At 41.7% G+C, this 21,298-nt stretch overlaps 2 protein-coding genes and 1 pseudogene across 4 annotated transcripts; all 3 read left to right on the forward strand.

Moving 5' to 3' along the window:
• Positions 1-1,336: 1,336 nt before the first annotated feature.
• On the forward strand, positions 1,337-1,904 carry LOC149112019 (uncharacterized; the record flags this gene model as incomplete). Its single annotated transcript, XM_089289281.1, has 1 exon — positions 1,337-1,904. A coding segment is annotated over one exon (531 nt), but the record flags the coding sequence as incomplete, so codon positions are not given.
• Positions 1,615-9,845, forward strand: LOC149112020 (uncharacterized). Of its 3 annotated transcripts, XM_089289655.1 has the most exons (3): positions 1,615-1,736; positions 2,139-3,698; positions 8,469-9,845. In XM_089289655.1, exons 2-3 carry the CDS (start codon positions 3,281-3,283, stop codon positions 8,615-8,617), a joined length of 567 nt encoding a protein of 188 aa, XP_089145781.1. In that variant the 5' UTR covers positions 1,615-1,736; positions 2,139-3,280; the 3' UTR covers positions 8,618-9,845. The 3 variants fall into 3 exon arrangements, with proteins under 3 accessions (XP_089145781.1, XP_089145779.1, XP_089145780.1); XM_089289653.1 differs by lacking the exon at positions 8,469-9,845 and having other exon boundaries at positions 2,139-7,245; XM_089289654.1 differs by lacking the exon at positions 8,469-9,845 and having other exon boundaries at positions 2,139-4,659.
• LOC149112021 (uncharacterized) lies at positions 7,377-8,458 on the forward strand (annotated as a pseudogene).
• Positions 9,846-21,298: the final 11,453 nt, after the last annotated feature.

Below are 21,298 nucleotides of genomic sequence, written 5' to 3' on the forward strand. Positions count from 1 at the left end.
AGCCAATCCAGCGATTTCTCCATCTACTTCTGAATCACAGCAATCTACGGCTTTGTTCAGCGGGGCTGTCATTCAAGGGGGCAATTTTTCAATCAACATAAACACAGTTAATCAGTCACCTGGTGGTTTTGGCTTTGTCAAAACGCTTACTTTGTGACACACACCCTAGTGTGGTTCATGTCTTTTCGCAGTCGAGTCAGGTTTCTCCTCGGTCATATCGAGTTCAGCGTCGTCTCAAAGGTCAGTTGTGGTTTCTCCTCGCTAGTTTTAGCATCTCCGAGTTTAGCTCTCCGTTTGTTCTTTGCAAATCACCGCGTCCTCAAGCCATGGCTGCCAAATCTACACGATCATCCAGCCAAAAGTCCTCTTCCTTCCTTTTTCCAGAGGACATCGAAAATCTGTCAGCCCTGTTGGAAGAGCCAGCTTCCATTCCACAGAATACTGGTGCTAAACCGAAAAAGAAATCGAGCAAGAAAGCTTCGCCGCCCGCAGAGGATCCGTCCGCTTCTGTGGAAAACCAGATTCGTTTGGAGGTTCTGCGTAAGGAAAATCTGACCATGCAGTTGAAAATTGCTGAAACGCAGTTGCAATTGGCACAGCTCAACGTTTCGCCTTCAGCTTGTGGAGCTGTGGCAACCACACCCCCATCTTCTCCGCAGAAGTTGCAATCTGCTCTCGCGCCGAACGCATCCTCATCGCCTAGTTCGCTTCCAGAGTTCGGGGCGATCTCCTCTCTCGATTAGCTTCGTTCAAGGAAACAGGCTGGTGCTTCGTTGCCGGACAATTTCCTGCTCTCCGCCAAAGGTACGGTGGATTATGATAAGTTAGATTTAGCAGAGTTTGTGTGTGGATTTCTAGAGTTTTACAAGGAGCAGCCGGAGGCCTCGAAAGACCCCTTTTAAAACATTTGCAGTTATTAATGGAGCGTGCTATCACGTATTCGTGGGTTAGCGTTCGAAATTTTCATCTGTCCGTCAACACGGCTGTGGAACAGGGCCGTTTGTCGTGGTCGAACTCTGAAAGCATTCGTGAACGGGCCTAAACCTTTTTCACCCATCAAGATCTGCGTTCCAACAATTTCAATCCCTCTCGAAGCGGCTCCATTCCAGCCCGCAACAAAGCGAAAGATCTCCTTTGTAAAGAGCGGAATTATTCTGGAAAATGTAGTTGCTCCATTTCTGATGCGTCGTATAAAGCAGTACATCGCTGTAGCGTTTGCGACTCTCCAGACCATGCCATGCTCACATGCGCCAAACGCAAATACCCAATTCCTTCGTCGCAGTCATCTTCCGCTTCTTCTTCGACTTCTACCGGCTCCGATCAGAACTCTTGACTAACCTCACTCGTCGCCCTCTCTAACGAAGTTAAGGCGTTTGGTGTGCCAAATTTCTTGGGCGCTAAGCGGCCGGTTCGGTCGCGTTTTAACATTGACAGTTGGTCTCAATATCTAGAGCATTATCAAGATCGACCCATTATTGATTTTCTTCGTTACGGTTGGCCGATAAATTATCAATCAGACGTTCTGGCTTCTTCTTCCCTTCGAAATCATCCATCTGCTGTTAAGAACTCAGCGTACCTCTCGACCTATATTAGCAAGGAACTTTCCTATCAATCAGTATTTGGTCCATTTCGCTCTAACCCTTTCCATACGGATTGTGTCATTTCTCCACTACTCTGCGTACCGAAGCGTGACACTGACGAGTTTCGCGTTGTACACGACCTCAGCCTTTCCGAAGGTAATTCAGTGAACGACGGAATTAGTAAAGACCATTATCTCGAGCAATTTTTCAAATTACGCCTTCCTGGTATCGACCGTTTAGTAGAATTCATCAACATCAAGGGTCGCGGATGTCATGTCTTTAAATGAATTTATTTGCATGCAAATAAAAGTTTTTATAATGTCACCTCCTCATTTATACCTTTAATTTGTGTCGGGTGTTGACATGACATGCGTAGGTCATTCAAGGGTAAACGTGGGTAGATTGCTGCGTTCGTATTACCGTCATTTGATACCGTAGACAATACCTTGGAGTTGTGCAAGAATCACGAGACAGTCAGGCAATTTCATTACAATAGAAAGTAGGATTGTGTAATTGTCACACCCTATTTAGTAAAAGTACATATCCTCGTTTTCCTAGAGCACAAGAGGGTAAAAGAGCGATGCTAGCTGCGACTCGCCCTCTTAGTCTGTAACGCTAAATCTTGAAGTCGTTCAAGCAATCAATCAAGGCAAGCAAGGAAACAAAGTTGAGTACTTCCTCCTTTTGTATACCGTATATATTTACAACAGATATATTTCTCTCGTGTTTTTGCTATGGATAGCAAGAGCAAAGTTCTTATTTTGGGGCACTCGTTTGTAAGACGTTTTCAATTTTTCCTTTATGAAGGCCTTGATTCTAGAACTTTTCCCGGACTTGATTTGTCCTCGGTAGAAATTCACTTTTTAGGGATTGGGGGACGAACTGTCGCTAAAATTCTGGCGTTTGACCTGGACCACGTTAGAGCTTTGCAGCCTGATATTGTTGTCTTAGAGATTGGGTCTAATGACCTATGTGAGGCTGGGCATCGCCCCGAAACCGTGGGTTCCTCTATCGAGAGTTTAGTCTGTAAACTTCACGAGGAGTGCAATGTAGCCTTTATAGTGTTATATCAGGTCATTCACAGAGCGACACTCCCTTCCCATTGTCCACGGTATAATTCTTCTGTAGACACATTAAATAAATACCTGGACGTGGTTCTTGAACCTTTATCGTTCGCTGAATTCTGGCGACACAAAGGCCTGCGCGAGCCTAAGATCACTGTCTTGAAGAGGGACGGAATTCACCTTAATGACCAGGGCAACTACGCTCTCTACCGTAGTTATAGAGGTGCCATTTTGTTTGCGTTACAGCGTGTTACACTTGGGAAGGCCTTGCCTAAATGACCGCTTCAAACAGGTCGGATCTATCAGGCATTTACGTTTGCGCTTTTAGTAAGCGCTTTAACAGTTTAATTTTTTCAGGGCCGTTTTTTATATTTTCTCCGGCAGTATAGCATGTTCCTGGCGGCATCTCAATTTTTTGGGTTTGCTAAACATGTTGCCGATTTACTGATTTTTGTTTGGTTCCTGTACATACTTGAATATTTTACTCAGTAAATGTCCTGTAGATTTCTCAGCCTTTGCCATAATGTTCTTGTATCCTGGTCGCAGTTACTTCGCATATTCACCGGTAAGAAATCTAGTAAATCGTAAGGCCCACTGGTTGTATTTGCTGTTATAGATTTCTACAACCCAGCAATAATGTTAACTCGTGGAAAACGCCGTGCGGCGCCAGGCACCGTTGGTACGTCTGCTGGTTCCAAAAAGGCACGCTCGAAGCGCACCACACCTACTGTGTCTAAGCGCGCCCGAACAGGCCAAGGGATTAACAGCCTGAACGGTTCTCATCCTAGCCAGCTACAGCGTCAGCCATTAGCACCTCCACAAAATGTACTCAGTGTTGATATTGGGACCCCGGCCGCATCTAGTTCTAGCGTCCCAAATATTCCTTCAGGTTCTTCCATCCCCGCCTTGACATCAGCGATTTCAGCGGCAGTGATCAAGGGTCTTACTGATGCCGGTATCTTCACCAGTACCAACGTCAACGTCGCGCAGAATACATCCCAGACTGTTGCAGCTGTACAGGAGTCAGTTGCTGATGTAGTAGACAATTTAAGTGGTGAGGGCCATGGTATTTTGAATCCTAATCACCTTGACACTCTCGATAGTAACAACCGGCCACAACAGGTGCATAAATTGATTTGCGTTCCCTTAGCGAGTCGGGTGCCTGAAAAAATTCAAGCCAAAATTTGGGCCAATGAGTGTGTCGAGCTCGGTAGTCTGTGTTCTTCTATCCCGGGTGACCCGAAATACAATTTTACTGTCAAAACACCAGCCACGTCAAACCAGCCGGTTGTTACTCTCGAGCCTGTCCAGAATACTAAGCGTATCACTACCATAGATCACTGGACCTCTGCCTTTCAAATATTTGTTGCAATATATACGGTTCGCTTTCCTGAGAGCGCCCGGGCTTTGATGAAATATAGTGCGACGGTGCGTGATTTAGCAGCTAAAAATGCCCACTGGAAATACTACGACGAAAATTTCCGGTATTTAAGGCGGAAGTCACTTTTTCCATGAGACGATATCCACTGGGAATTGTGGTTGCAGGCGCACCACATGAACCGGAATTCATCACAGACTGCCATGTCAGGTAACACTAGTGCTAGGCCTTTTAAACAGCCCTTTCCGAAAGGCTTCTGCTGGAAATTTCGCCAAGGGGACAAGTGTTTTGGGTGTAATTTCAAACACGAATGTTTTAAATGCGGTGCCGCACACCCAGCATCTAAATGTCGTTCTTCAAAACCCCCAGCTGCTACCTCACGCACAGTCCCAACCAACACCTCTACCAACACCAATACGGGTAAATGAATTAAGTGTTTACTTAGCTAATTATCCTTTAACTTCGAAACAATATCTTATTAATGGATTTCTAAATGGTTTTTCACTTGATTATGTTGGACCTCAGCTAGAGAAACGGCCACTTGCGTTAATCTGTTGTCAGCACTTCAAAATCCCGACGCTGTAAATGAAAAGCTCAATAAGGAAATAAATTTAGGTCGTATAGTAGGGCCCTTTAACACACGGCCTCTTCCGTCTTTACGCATCTCGCCTTTAGGTCTGATTCCTAAGAAAACACCTGGAGAATATCGCTTAATTCATCACCTGTCTTTTCCATTTGGTATATCTGTTAACTCTCACATTCCTAAAATCGCGTCTAGCGTTCATTACGCATCAATAGACGATGCTGTCAGATTAATACGGCGCACAGGCAGGGGCTGCGCGCTAGCCAAAACAGACATAAAAAACGCTTTTCGCTTAATCCCGGTTTCACCAACCGATTATGATCTGCTAGGAATGTTTTGGGAGAATCAATTCTATTATGTTCGATGCCTCCCTATGGGGTGTGCAAGCTCCTGTACGATTTTTGAAACATTCAGTTCAGCTTTAGAGTGGATTGCCCGACATAAATTAGGAATTCCGGGCATTTTGCATATCTTAGATGATTTCTTTATTATTGAGCCCGACCATTCGACTTGCTTCAATAGCCTCTCTAAATTTCTTAAGACTTGTGATGAGCTACAAGTTCCAATGGCACCTGAAAAAACCGTAGGTCCGCATACTGTTTTATCTTTCGCGGGTATTGAACTTGATACATATCAAATGGAAGCTCGTCTTCCACACGACAAGTTAGAGAAATGTAGGAACATGTTGCAAGACTTTTTAAAGCGTAGAAAGGTTTCTCTTCGAGAAATGCAATCTCTTATTGGTTTATTGAACTTCACCTGCTCAGTAGTTCTACCAGGTCGGACTTTTCTTAGACGTATGATTATCGTCACAGTGGGTGTACGTCGCCCAACTCACTTAATTCGTTTAAAACGTGACGTGAAAGGAGATCTAAACATGTGGTTACAGTTTCTCAACCACTTTAATGGCAAATCATTCTTTTTAGATTTCATTTGGGTTTCCTCAGTAACGTTACATTTGTACACGGATTCTTCCGGATCTTTAGGTTATGGTGCCGTTTTTGGACATAAGTGGTTTAACGGCGAATGGCCCATCAAATGGAAATCTAAGAATATCATAGTACTTGAAATGTTTCCGATTGTACTTAGCGTCCGAATCTGGGCGGATCACTTAGCCAATAGATGTGTCATGTTTCATACTGACAATCAGGCGCTAGCGGAGGTTATAAATAAGAAAACAACAAAGGACAGGGAACTCTTGGTTCTTGTCCGCGCCCTGGTTTTGTCCTGCTTGAGGCACAATATTCTATTCAGAGCAATCCACCTGCCCGGGATTTTAAATACGAAAGCTGACGCCTTATCGCGGTTGCAGGTGGACAAATTCAAGTCCCTCGACCAGGATGCGGAAAGAACCGACAATCGCGCTTCCCCATCTGTTACCAGAGAACTGGGAGATATAACTACGAAACTTTTAGCTGCCAGTTTAAACAGCGCCTCGGCTAGAGTTTACAGACGGCCTTGGACTTTGTTCACTACTTGGGCTGCTCATTATCTAGGTACCTCGGTTATTTCACTGCCAGTGCAACCAGCTGTTTTAGCTCTCTTTATATCACATTTGTTTTCTCTTCACTATGCTTCCTCATCAGTGACCACTTGCGTTTCCGCTATTGGTTACGTACATAAGTTAGTCGGGGTAGAAGACCCAACTGCAGCGACAATAATTGTTCAAATTCTTAAGGGTTATAGGAAATTAGCTCCAGTCAGAGATGTTCGCTTACCAATCACTCTGCCAATCTTACGCCAGCTAATACAATCGTTCACACATACAGCCACGTCAGCTTATCAGAAATGCTTAATGTCAGGCATGTGCTCTTTAGCATTTTTTGCCTTTTTGCGAATAGGAGAAATGACCACCACAACTGGACAACAGGTCAATCTTATAAATATAACGCAGTTAGATCGTCTAGTAGACAAGCATGGCCATGTCAAGGCCCTTCAGCTTTCTCTTTTTCAATATAAGCATAGCGACCCAACTCAACCTTTTGTAATTTATATTTATCCTGAGATCAATTGTTGTCCGGTACAACTTATCTTAGATTATATCTCGCTAAGAGGACATACTCCAGGTCCCCTATTTTGCTGGCCGGATGGGAGGCCGATTTCTAGATCATTCTTTATCACACAACTTAATAATGCCTTGCAGTTTAACAACCTAGATGCTTCTTTATACAAGTCACATAGTTTTCGTATTGGTGCGGCAAGCTGGGCAGCTGCCAAAGGTTTTTCGGACTCTCAGATTCGTTTGTTAGGTCGCTGGAAATCAAACGCTTTCCTTAAATATATACGAACGCCTAGTCTCGCCACTGACTTATCAACACCCTAGCTATGAATTAGTGCAATGGATAACACACGCAGGTGCTGTGTCGTCGTATCCTTAATGTTTTCTGGCGTTAAGCTTCATTTATATTTATGATGTCTCAGAGTTTGCCAACAGTCTTCGGGTGGGGGTGGCCGCTTAACAGTGTCCTTCTGGCCTTTTTCGTGGCCCTCACATTTACTAGAGCTTAAATTACTTTTAAATCGTTGGTATGACGACTTTATATACTTTATGAATGATTATTATGTTATGATGTAGTTAATTATTAGTTAGTAATTTATCAATTAAAAGCGGCCACGACAAAAGGCCAAATTATTATCCCAGCAGGTTGCTGTCGTTATTTTAAGCGCTCTAACAAACAGAGCTCGACTGTTGGCTTAAACCAGTCGTGTAGTCAATATGATTGAAAACCATTCGATGGAAGGGGGCATAAAAAAGATCTTCGGCGCGCGTATCGTCAGATACCTATTGACCCTAAGGATTACCCTTTGTTAGGGATGTACATTGATGGTTCATTGTACTTTCACACTGCTCTGCCATTTGGCCTACGTTCAGCTACTATGATCTGTCAACGCACCACCGAGAGCATTTTAAACTCTGAAGGCATTTCCGTCGACGTTTACATTGATGACTTCTATGGCGCAGAATGTACAGCTTCGTCCGAGCAGGCTTTTCAATGTTTGAATTCTTTGTTCGATGAGTTAGGCATTATGGCCGCTCCCGAGAAAGATTCTCCTCCATGTCACGAAATGCTTTGCCTGGGTATTTGGGTCAACACCTTGGACATGACTTAATCTGTTCCTGCGTTTCGCGTTTCTGAGCTTCAACAAGAACTTCACGCGTGGTCGGTGAAACCATCCTTTACGAAGCGCGAGCTCCAGCGGCTACTTGGTAAATTATCATACGTTTCCGCTTGCGTTCGTCCAGGCAGGACTTTTATGAGTCGCCTCCTCAATGCCCTTCGTTCGTGCTCTTCTTCTCCTCGGCGTACAATTTATCCTATTTCGGATGAACTTCGTGCGGACATTGACTGGTGGATGTTTTTTCTTTCTCATTACAATGGCATCTCTGTTATTCCTTGTGATCTCATCATTTCTAACCCGGAGCAGTTCACCGGTTTCCGGATTTCATTCCCAACCAAGGTCGCCACATCAACGAATTAGAGCTGCTCACTATCGTTTTTTCTATCAAACTGTGGACGCACAAGCTTCAAGGTCTTGGAGTAGAGCTTCTAACCGATAATGCTACCTGCGTTTCAGTCATAAACTCTCAACACTCGTCTAATGTTTTCATGCAGCGCTGCTTACGAGAACTCTGGCTGCTCCTTGCTTTGCATAACATCCAGCTCAGTGTGCGTTCGGTTCGCGGGTGCGACAACTGGTTAGCTGACTCGCTCAGTAGATTCCACACAGGCAATTTTTGTTCCCAATTCAACTCACTGGCTGCAGATTTATCCCTTACAGAATGCACCGTGCCAGACAGTTTGTTTCTGTTCGCAGTCGAGTAGCTGTGCTCATGGAACTATCCACTGTTCTTTGTTTTGCAGAGAGTGCTGCCCCACTGTTGGACTATGCTTGCAAGATTCAGTCCTTTGCATTTCAAGAGTCAACCAAGAGGAACATGAGAACTCAATTGAACGCGTATCTTTTATTTTGTGATCACTTTGCTTTAATCCCGTTTCCTGTTTCAAAGTAGACTTTTTTAGCATATTTAGCTTTCCTGTCGAAATCGTTATCTTGTTATCGTTCTTTAATTAACTACATCAATATTCTTAGGCATATCAACAGGTCACTAGGAGCTGATTTCTCCTTTATGCATGACTATGATGCTTTTCTTACGCAGCGAGCTCTCCGTCGTGTTATGGGTGATTCAGTGCATTTCACTCATCCGGTGACTGTTGATATTCTTCTGAATGTATTTCATCATTTTGATTGGTCTTCTCAATTGCATATTTGCATGCATGCGGCTTTCCTAGTTGCTTTTTTTTTTCCTTTCTTAGAATTTCTAATTTAGTACCTTGCACTTTAGCTTCCTGTCAGTCCGACAACGCTTATTTCCTTAAGCGCGAAGATGTTTCTTTCACTGCGTCAGGAGCGGTTCTTAGGGTGTATAGGACCAAAACTATTCAATCCCTTTACCGTTCATCCCCAATTCCGTGTTGTGTCCAGTCACAGCAATTCAGAATTATTTTCGCGCAGTACCTAGCCAGGCTAGTTCGCCCTTGTTCGTTGTCAATCACTGTGGTTCGCTTAAGCCTTTACTCGCCGCTCATTTCAATCGGTTCTTAAAATCTTGTGTCGCTGGTGTGGGTCTTAACCCGTCCAATTTTTCATCTCGCAGTTTTCGTCAGGGCAGCGCCACTTTCGCTTTCAATTGCGGCGCCCCCACCGAATTTATTAAAGCACAGGGCGACTGGCGCAGCGATGCATATTTAGTTTATCTTAAATTGTCGACCGAGAAGAAACTTGACATCTTGCGTGCCATTTCCGTTCGTCTTTCCAACTTGATTTAATTTTTTATTTTTATCATTATTATTTTTTTTATTTTATTTTTTCTTTCCCCTTTTCCTCCATTCTCATTTCATATATTTTTTTTCCCACTCGTTTGGGCTTGGGGTTTAATTTCTTAGCCTGTAGTTTTCAATAAATTGTTCTTTTGCCCCAAACTCGTTGCGTTGCTGTTGTGTCTACTAATTTGGTGGTTTTGGCTTTGTTAAAACGCTTAATTTGTGACACACCCCCTAGTGTGGTTCATGTCTTTTCGCAGTCGAGTCAGGTTTCTCCTCGGTCATATCGAGTTCAGCGTCGTCTCAAAGGTCAGTTATGGTTTCTCCTCGCTAGTTTTACCCTCCCTACCCTCCCTACCCTCCCTGGGTTTAATTTCATAGCCTGTAGTTTTCAATAAATTGTTCTTTTGCCCCAAACTCGTTGCGTTGCTGTTGTGTCTACTAATTAAAGCTCACGCTACAGGAATCTAGCCCACCAGAAGCGTTGCCACGATGGAAGAGACTGAGGCCTTTGGAGGACAGTGACGATGAGTAAAAACATTGCTATGATATGAATAAGTTGTTATAGATCACTAGCTTTAAAATTTCATCTTTTCGCTTTGCTGAAATTTTGAAAAGAAAATGTTGAAGTTTTTACGCTTTCGAGTGTATAAAACTCATTTCATTGTCTAAAAATTTTGAAAAGATGTTGAATTTTTAAAGAGCGTATGAGTAAATAAAACTCATTTTATTGTCTTATCGCTGTTAATTGTCATTATTGTTTGAAAGAAATCTCAGTACTTATTAAATAAACAAATAACTTCATGGTTGGTTCGTTTGTACGATTTTTATTCACTTGTTGTGAAGAATCGCAAACTCACTCGCTCGAAGACTCGCTCGTTCGTTTGCGATTCTTCGCAACTCGTGAATAAAAATCGTACGCACTCACCAACTATGAAGTAATCTATTTACTTCATGGAAAGTGCGCGCGTACGGTACTTACCTACGAGTTGTTGACGTATCAGAAAACGAACGAGTGAGCATAGCGAACGAGTGATTTTTCTGATACAAAAACAACGAGTGCGTAAATACCGTACAAAACAAAGCACTTTCCATGCTGTAATTTGTTTATATTATACTTACTGAGATTTTCACCCTAAACCAGATTTTCACCCTTCATTCGGCAAAGCAAATGTTAGTTATGTTTTTACTCCGTCTGAGTGCAAGCACTTTGTCGCTTCTTCAAAAACCTATCGTCAACGCTTCAGCTGCGTTTGATTTGTTTCCCTTGCCTTGCTTTTTTTTTAAGTCGTTTGCTTTGAGCTTCCAGACATTTCCTTGCTTGGTAAAACTCTTTGTCGTCGATAATGCATACGGCATATTTGCCTCCTTTAAAACTTTTCTTGCCTCTTCCTTCTGTTTTAGGAATTCGCTAAGCAAGCTAACCTAACGTCTCGTCGGGTTTTTGCTCGAGTCTTTTTGTTCTGCTCCTAGATGTACTTTTTAATGGGTTTATCTAAAGCGAGAAACCTGTTCGAACTTTCCGCCATTGTCTGTGGTTTATAGCTAATTTGCGAGAAAACTGAGAAAACTGGAGTAAACTTGTGAAAACGCCACAAACTTCTGTGAATGAAGATTGAAGAGGCGCCAACAACAACGCGAACGCGTTGCGAACTGACTGATTCATTTTGACAGCCGATTTCTGATTAGATGAAACGCTTTTCCCACGTGTGAGAAAGTCGTTTCGCAATTGTGATCGGATGAAGAAATTTCCGTATGCGTTCATGCGATCGATTCTATCCGAAAATCTCAGTAAGTATGGAAATAGTGAACCTTTATGTATGAAGTAGACTGCTTTCGTTCTGACTTCAGAACTGCTTGTTTCTTTGTTATGCTCGAATGAGTTTTCGTCACATGACATCGTTTTGCATACTAAATAAGACGCAAAGGCGTTTCCGGTTCCGCTATTTTCATCAAACCGGCTTATGGAACAATACACCAATATCTAAAATTCAAGGTGATAAAATTGTGCGATGTCAAAATGGATCAAAATGCATTATGGGAAGGCCTTCCAACCCCCCACCCCTTCCCCTGCTCGAAGATAGATAAGATAAATAAGTCAAGGACCGCTGAGTCAAGGATAAAGAAAATGTCGACTTGTGGCAAGTCTACCGTCCACATGCATCCGGCGAATTCGGCAGCGAATCCGGATATTTTTGCTATGTGTGGACGGGGAAATTTTTTAATCTGGAGAGAAAAAGTTGCGGATTCAAAAATATCCGCATACGGGTGGACGGGGCCTTAATCGTGGAAAGAAATTTGATCGGGGCAGATTTTGATCACGTGCTAGGTAACCACTCCGGAAGAAAAATTAACGCCCGGGCGGAGTGTGGGGGAATTCAGCGGGCATGCTTTTACTTAAAAATATGTTGTGTAAGCGTCACGGAATATTTAAGTACCTTTCACACAGGCCTTTAAAGTTAATTTCTTTATTTAGGTGTCATCAAGTAACGCTTAAACCTTTCAAAAGTGTGCACTCGTTCAAAGTTGCACACCTGCTATCATTTTTGAGTTATTTTTTTGTAAAAAAAATACCTCTTAGTCGGCGCGTCGGGTATGTTATGGACGGGTCAATGGGTGAGTGAGTGAGTGAGTGAGTGAGTGAGAGATGTATGTATGTCACACCAATCAGATTGGATCTACTATGAACAGCCAATCAAATTTCTTGTTGTAAAGGTAAATGGTACGTGAGAAACACAAGGTATGTATAAACACAAGGACTTTGGTAATTGAAAAGTAAAGAGTGACGTGTATGTTGCCGGTTTGTGATTTTTAGTCCGGTTTGGAGGGGAGTGTGACAGTTACATACGTACATTGGGTTGTTTTAGAGTGCATAATTTTCAGTGTAATGGTGGCTAGTTATGAACGAGATGAGTCTTGAGTTTTGAAGCATTTCATGAGTAGTAGTCAAATGGCACGAGATATTTTTATTTTTAATTACAAAGGGTAACTTGATACTTTTGTTTTTCACAAGGAGTTAATTCAATTAGAGGTCACGAATCGTCGCTTCTAGTTCTTAGGACATGTTTTAGAGGAGACGAGACCATTTAGATTGAAGCAGTTTTAACGTTTACAATAGTAAGTGCAGGTAACGATTGTTTTGTTCTTATTGCATGCAAATATAACGAGATATTTTTATTTTTTAGTTACAATGGGTAATTTGACACTCTTGTTTTTCACAAGGTAGTAAATTCAATTAGAGCTGACGAATCGTCACCATTTGTTCCCACGAGATGTTTACTATTTTTAGTTACAAATGGTAACTCGACACTTTTGTTTTTCATATGGGAGTAAATTCAATTAGAGCTTACAAGTTATCGGCTATTGTTCCCAGGATATTAAACAAAAAAGCAGCTTTCATTTCTAGAGTGGTTTTACGTCTCTGCAGTAGCAGTTTAATATTTTTATTTGATGGGCATTTTATGATATTCTTTTCAGTCCGATATTTTTAAGGGTAAAAAGTATGAAAACTGTTCAAATGTTCTTTGAAGACTGTGTGGCACCAAGTTAAAGTGCAATTTAATTAAATCAGACTTTCAACGTGTCAGAGAGGTTTTTTTCTCTTTCTGTCAATTTTCGGTGAAGTAGTGTTGTTGCGTTGTGTTGTGTAAAAAGGGTAAACTTACGACTCGTATAAAATGCGAAAAGTTCCCTTAACTTGAGTATTTTTGAGCAAAAATTCCTCTTGGGGGCTGGAAGGGCTTCCGAGGGGGTACTCCCAGAAAAATTGGTTGGGGGTGTGCGGCCCGCTTCCCAAAACCCTTACCCTATTTATGACCAAAATCTGCGATATTCCTTACCCTATTTATGACCTGACCAAAAATTCGAAACCCTATTTACGACCTGACCCTAAAATCAAAACTCTGTTTCAGACCTGCGTTATAATTAGCTCCCTAGTTCAAGGCAATGTTAAATTACCGTTAACATATAAATTTGTGAAGGGCTTTTGTTGATTTTCTTTTCGATAATGATGAAAAAGTGGCTTCTTCTTAAAGCATACCCATATCAAGGCTAGAGTGAAAAAACCGTACCCTATTTATGACCAAAATGACCAAAATCAGCTAAAATCGATACCCTATTTATGACCAAAACGGTTGAAAAACCATACCCTTCGGGGCCGCACAGACCTATATAGCCCATATAAGGGAGTCCCCCCCCCCCGGGGGAAGGGCTACGTGATCGGTGAGTGAGGGATTTATGCATGTGCGTGTGTCAGACCAATCACAGTGTGGGTTGTATCAAAGAACGAATAAAATTGCCTGTTAGAAAATAAGATGGTATCTACATTAATCTGGAGACGTGTCAGATTACTGTAGTTTGTTCAGTCAAACATTTTATGGCTTACTATTTAGTTATCTTACCATTACCGATGTAACATCGTATGTACATCATAAACTCTCAGTTTCTTTCTTGCTGTACATCGCAACCAAAAAAACTTGTCAAATCAACCAAATCATTACTGTAAACAGTTCCATGAATGCTCCTATCTCCGAGACTTATAGTTCACAAAAAAATAACTCTTGCACGCCTTGCGTGCCTATGTTTAAACTCGTGGATACGCGAAGCGTAGAAACGTGTTTCTCGCGGGGACTCCGATATGCAAATGTGTCACTCACTCACTCACTCACTCACTCACTCAGGTGTAGACACTGTTCGTAATTAGTCGGCCCGAACGAGAGCGCCCGAGGCCGACGCCATGTTGGAATAGTAACCGAGCCCGACGCCATATTGGAATAGTAACCGTGCAAGTCAGCGCGAGCCTCGCTATTTTGTTTGCGCGGTTACTACTCAAAGGATGTATCGTGCCACCCTGAATTGATGATTTTGTAGCTTTTACACGACCAGTAATGTTAGGTGTTTCGCTAAACTGAAGTGGAGTTGACTACGAATGTTCGAATTAGTACTATGGCCAACTTGAGCGCTGAATTTCATGAGCATTTGACTCGTCCAGGTGTTCAAAATGACCAGGAGATGAGCATTTGTTTCCTGGAAAGTGACCTACTGATGTGGTAAGCTTTGATGAGAATGTGTATTATTCAAGGACCTTAATGAACTTATATGAGCGAAACGAAAACTTCTCAATGAACGAAACCAGGACAAACATCGGCACCATTATATAATATTGTAATTTTATAATTAGTAACATCTAAACCTGAGGCCAGCCGAAATATTGTTTTGAATATACCTTGTGTCAGCGTTGCAGTAGTCTTTGACTTATTATCGTTTTACTTTTCAAGTTTGGCTGATTAGATCTCCTGTGAGATCCAACGGTCAATCGAGTAGTCCACGTTCAACCGACATCGAGTTAAGTTTAGATTAAAGTTGTGTTCTCTATACTTGTCTTGTTTATCTTAGTATTATATTGATCTGAACTCTGAGTGGGTTGTGAAATGCACATAAACTTGGAAAAAAATTCCCAAATACTTGATTTTGATAATCTTAAATGATTTTTACCTTGTCTTGTGTTTACACCTTTGCTTCCTGATTGAAAAGATAACAAATGGAAAGAAACCCCTCTGTGAGCTCGTAGGAGCACATATTTATGGATGGACAGATTTTTTGGATCAACACTGAAAATGCTTGCAAATGAGGCTACTTATTTTGATGTACTTCACATGCAATATATATATAGAGACAAGCGGTTCTACATTGGAAAAGAAGTGCTGTCTCATAACAATTCTTACTTATAGCCTTGAGTGAAATGCAATGAAAAAGGTCTGTAAGCTCGTACAACTTGAATACTTGTAAATTTCCCCAGCAGGTAGACAAACATCAACATCAAGATCTGTGTGTGTGTGTGTGTGTGTGTGTGTGTGTGTGTGTGTGTGTGTGTCGGGGGGGGGGGGAGGAGAGGAGGAGAGTACTCTATGATTTCTTTGGTACGAGTGTCCTCTGTGACCCAAGAACCCTTAGCCTTTACCACTCTCTGTTCAGCTGCAATTTTGCCACCCTAACTATTCTGTAATATGTGAGCAACAAAAGCCAACGAAAAAAGCCTACGCTTTGTGAGATAAGTGCGACCTTGCGTGGTATGAACGCGGCTTGTTTTAACAGCCTTTAAAAGTACACCAGTAATTGCAAGTTCACCAACATGTTTCATCTCTATATTACTTAATCCACGAGTTTGACGATAGGTCTCCTTTGATTAACTCTGTTTGCGAATTCATAATACTCAATTCTTTTTCCCCTCTTCTGTACATAAGTTACATGTACGCCATTGCGCGCGGATCGTCCGGCAAAAATTCGTTACAATCGAATCGTAGCATTCCGAGTTCTGGATTTATATAAAGCTGACAAACGTGGCCTTTTTCCGAGGCATACTGAAGTACTTTGTTCCATCGCTGTGGAAGCTGGCTAAGGTTTACTTAATTTAACGGTAGAGAAAAAAGGAAGGGTATTTTCCTAGTTGCACTTTTAGGTTTACTAACATGAAATCTATGTAACAAATTGACATCAGTTTTTTATGCGTCTGTTCTCTTCTTGATGATAAATTGTGTCATAACATTGTCAAAGTGGCTGTGGAACCACCAGCCGCAGACGAGTGGTTCCGCAGTAAACTTTGACAATGTTATGACGAAACTTTTATCATCAATAAGAGGACAGACGCATAAAAAACTTGTCTCAATTTGTTTTTTATAATAACAAGACCCCAGACTGGTCAAATGCCGGGAATAAATGAGGGGAAAAGACGCGTAAACTTGCCGTAAACAAAGATAAGTGAATTTTATTCAAAATGGCGCGAACATTGTCAATAGCTTTTCTCGCTCTTTGATTGTCTACTTAAAAAAGTCCATAAATTCTCATTGGTTAAAAAGTTGACAGTTTGACAGCCAAAAGTTGAACTTGAAAGCTTGCATAAGTTAAAATTTTATCCGTCTATACTCTTATTGATGATAAAAATGAGCCAATCAGCGCGCTAGAAATGAGACAGTTATTGTAAAAATAATATTATGCGTGTTCGAAACAACTGGTGAGAGGCTCAAGAATTTACAAATGGAATAAAGACTCGTTTTAAAACAAAAATCTTGTTTAGACAAATAATCTGTGGCTAGTTCATAATGCAACTTTAAAAAATGGTTGTCAATGAGGGCAAGAAAAGAATGGCTGTCAGAGGACTTTGGACTAACTGACACCGAGGCAGTTCGCATAAAAATATTAGGCGCACCCGTCGCAGCCCACCCAGTCTTCTCCGTCATCATCTCGGCAAATCTCGCATAAATTCGCTTTCCTCCTGGACGTAAGATTGCAACAGACAAGTGTTATTATGACATCAATGCCGTGGACAGGAAGTCGTTTTCAGCATATTGCTCATATCAAGCATAAAGCCCACCATACCTCATCATATCATTATAACATGAACCAAGAAGTGTGCATGCCATTCTTTCCCTCTCCATTCTCATAGAATTTTCTACTGTAGTCAAGTCTTTCTGCTAGACGCCTCGCAAACTGCAACATAATAGGTAAAAGTCAGCAATGAAAATAAGAGCTATTTAATGAACACAACACGAGTTACATTTTGTTGTTTGCGAGGTGTTCCTGTAATATACTGAGAAAATTACCAAGCAAATTGACTCCACAGTTGTAACCATCCTCCTGACGATAGTGAAGAGGTTCAACACAAGGCCACTCTGTGCATTTCCATCCGGTCTTTACATCGATCAGTTGACTGCAACAGCGGATACGAAAATGGATTAGGAATGCATAGAATAAAGTCCCCGACACTTAACTAAATCAGGCATTGTCACATAGTAACTGTTTTGGGAAGTAGAGCTTCTATGTCAGATACGGGCACCTTATATTGTCAATCAAGGAGCATAACCTGTCGTTGCCATTCATCTTCCTCTCCTTAGAATGCAGGGGATCAAAGTACAACCCCCTGTAAATGGAAGACGAAACTGATAAAACCCACCATGAACAATATTTTGTTGCTAACTTAACGGAACATACCAGAAGGGTCCAGTATCGGGTTGTAATATTCATAGGGACGACCATGATTTCAACGTCCTGAAAGTCTGCACCTTTCCACAGGCGACGCGTGCTGCCGCCCATAGACACTATTTGGAATACAGTAGTGTCTGCGGCAAAAAAAGTTGTTATTTTCCATCTCTATGGACCACAGGTAAGCCTCTATAATTTGTTGGTGAAATAAGGGTGCTACATTATAATCAAGAAAAATAGGTGCGATCATCCACGGATATCCAGGAGCATATGCTTCACATGGATTTTTTTTGTGTTCTGAGAAGGTGCTTAAAAACGCCTACAAATTGTGGACGGGCCATGTTTTTGTAGAAAGTAACCACTTCGACGAATTAACGAATAGTACTTTCCAAGAGTTAAGCCGACAACCTCGTTCGTTCCCAGGATCCTCTCCCTACCTTCCTCGAGAAAGTACCCTGGTTACGGCTGGTCACGTGCCTATGTATACAAATAAAATCATTGAAGGATAATAAAGTATAATAAAAGCTGTTGTTGTTGTTGTTGTTGTTGTAAATCCGCACAGAGGGTGGGTCCTCAACTTAATTTTGTCAACGCTGTCCATGGAGGTGAAAGTTGCGCTGCCTTACTGACGTTATTTTGAAAGTTAAGCAAGTGCTTCGTTTCTATCTGAACTTCTATGAGTATGAGAGGTTCATTGAGAGGGAAGTTTCCTTGTTTTTCACTACTTTTTTAAATAACCGTCAACAGCCTGTTTCGGATTAGTTTAATCAGTTTTTCACAGCACAAGAATTAAATAACCGTCAAATTTGCGATGGGATGAATTCAATTTAATGAGAAGCTAGTCTCTCGACCGAAAATTGGACTTGCCGATAAACAGTTTTGAAACGAAAGACGTTGGATTTTGCAAACGCGCGGCCGATGTCGTTGTTGTACAGTTCTTCATAAAATTTTTCACTGCAAGAGAATCGAATGACCGTCAAACTTTCGATTGGATGAATTCAATCCAATTCAGAGTTAGTCTCTTGCCCAAACACTGGACGTATCAAACTCTAAACGAGTGCATCAATGCCGCTATTGTGATTTTGCCGATCGAAAAATATAAATCAAGCTTTAATATTCAGCGCGCAGACGTTGTTGATGACAAGTTTCCGTAAAATTTTTTCGCTGCAAGAGAATGGAATGACCGTCAAACTGTCGATGAGAGTAATTCAATCAAATTCAAAACTACCTTTGTAGGCGAACATACGATGTATTTAACTCTAACGGAACGAACAAATACCTTCGTTGTGATTTTGTCGAATGAAAAATAAAATTAAATTCCCCGCGCGGTCCATTTATTGTGGTGGTCATCATTTCCAAGTTCTTTGCCAGTTTTTTTTCACTGCCAGAAATTCCAAAGACCGTCCAACTATCGACGTGAAAAATTCAGGTAAATGCAGAGCTAACCTTTTAGCCGAACATTGAACGCATTGCACTCCTATATCGAATGTGTCAGTGCCTTTGCCGTGATTGTTGCTGATCCACAACGGGAGGGTTACAAATTCTACTCCCTACTGGGCTCAGTAGGCAAGCTCAGTGCTGAGACAAACTTTAACTTTCCAGCCCGTCCCTTCAATACACACTTACGCCATAAGCCGGAAGTTACATGAAAGCGAGGCCTAAGGGCCCTCCAGTTGGCGCGAGTAATTATGGCGGATGTTATGTCAGAAAGTGCAAGATCAAATGGTGCTGCACAAAAGACCTCGCATAAATGTTGTGCCGCAGCACTATGTACTAATAGGTCGGGTAACAGAAAAAAACCTCACGTTCCACACATTTCCGAAAGATTCTCGACGTAGGATGGAATGGGCAGTGAAAATGAAACGATCTGACAGCAAGTATAAATCGAACACGTCTCTGTTTTGCTGCTCCGAACATTTTGTTTCTACAGACTACAGGCGCAGTTTAACTGGGAAAAGGAAATATCTTTTGCCAACTACTACTCCTTCACGGTTTCAGTGGACCAAAGCGTTAAGTCATGAGATCGAAAGGGCAAAGCGATGCGAAAGAAGAGAGGCGAAATCGCCGGGACAATCACATACTCGGTTGCATGTTCAGAGAATAAAGTTGATCCACTGGAAACCAGCAAAGTAAAAATTGAAAACGAGCATCAAAATGAAGATTTGGCAGAGGTCGTTGCAGATTTAAAACGCCAACTGTTACTTTCCAAGTTTTGTATAGAGAGATTTAAGAATAGTGATGATATTTTTTTTATACGGGTTTTCCAAATTACAATACTCTAATGGCATTCTGGGAGTATGTTAAACCCTCTACAGAGTCTTTAATTAGTTGGAATTTTGCTCGAAGCAAAAGCGAAGAGAACGTTACTAATTTGCGCATGCGTTTGGGGCAAATTGCTTCTGTTCTTGAGAGAATGGCACCACAAGGATAGCATGAGATTTGCGAAACCATATATATTTTTGTCATGTTATCCAAGGAGGCAACGTAAGTAAGTCACGTTTTGCGTAATGCACTCGGGTACCTACCGCACCCAGCCCCCCTTCCCGCAAGGCTAATTTATTAATTGAAATTAATTAATTAAACAAACATTAAAGTTTACACCTTATGGCGTTAGTGTGTTAGTGTCTTGGCGAACAGCAGCCCCCTAAACCATCCCAATAGTGCACTCTGCACTAATGACTGTATCACCTATGCAGTCGAAATTACAGTGGAACCCCGTTAATACGGACACCAAGGGGACATGCCAAAATGTCCGTATTAACGGGGTGTCCGTATTAACCGGGGTCCTCGTAAAAAAGTCAGGGACACGTGTTTTATCGATACAAACACTAAGGCCGACACTTGTGCGGCAACAAAACGTTTTAATTGTACTGTAAATTACAAATCATTAACTGTATCACTCTCGGTGAAATTTTGCCTTTGCAACCAGAGCCGGGAAATGGTGAGGACAAAAACGCAGTCGCCGTGCTAAAGGAAAGTCGAGTTATCGGCCACATTCCATATCACCTCGCAAACACCAAAAACCGCACTGGTATAGTCACCCATTTTATTTCAAAGCCTACTGATCGAGGATCAGTTGAAGTATGTGGAAAAGCAGTTAATCGGGGTGGAGGCCTTGGTATGGAAATACCGTGTGTTTATATTTTTGATGGTCCTAGGAAGCACGTGGATTTACTTGAACAATTAATTAATAGACGTTGGCAACAACCCAGCAATACGAACGGAGGCCGATGCTGATAGTGGCAAGCATAAGACGTCAAAGAGGAAGAAGGCTACAAGCAAGGAGTGTAGCAAAAGACCAAGAAAGTGAAACTTTTGTATAAGCGTATCAGGCAGAAAACTTTATATAAGGACTGCAGACAGGATAATGCACTGGTCAAATGCGTCATGCTATTTTGCCACTGTTTCATTTAGTAATAAAATTGTATTAACCCGCCGAAATCTGTCATAATTTGACCAGGGTACAAAATCTCTAATTAGCACATAATCATGACATTGACAATAGACAATGCACAGATACAAACAGTGTCCGTAAAGCGGGGTTGACGATGTATAAGAGTTTGTCGCTCGGGACACAGAAAAGTGTCCGTTGTCCGTATTAACAGGTGTCCGTAATAAGCGGGTTAATTTTAGAAAAAATATATGAGCTTTTCGTCGGGGAAAACGAAACTGTCCGTAATATCGGGGTGTCCGTATTAAGCGGGTGTCCGTAGAGCGGGGTTCCACTGTACCATTGAATAATATAATTTATCATTTGTCAAATACATTCTGTACTTGTACATGTAATTTATTATTAAATGTCTCTGATGTCTCCTTTGCTATCAATCGCAAGCCTTGTCATTATGCATGGCACTTATAACATTCCTCCAGTCAGTTGATATTTTGTCAGTAGG

This window comes from Orbicella faveolata, unplaced genomic scaffold, assembly GCF_042242905.1.
Source record: "Orbicella faveolata isolate gen_17 unplaced genomic scaffold, um_ofav_v1 contig_2, whole genome shotgun sequence".
Classification (NCBI taxonomy): domain Eukaryota; kingdom Metazoa; phylum Cnidaria; class Anthozoa; order Scleractinia; family Merulinidae; genus Orbicella; species Orbicella faveolata.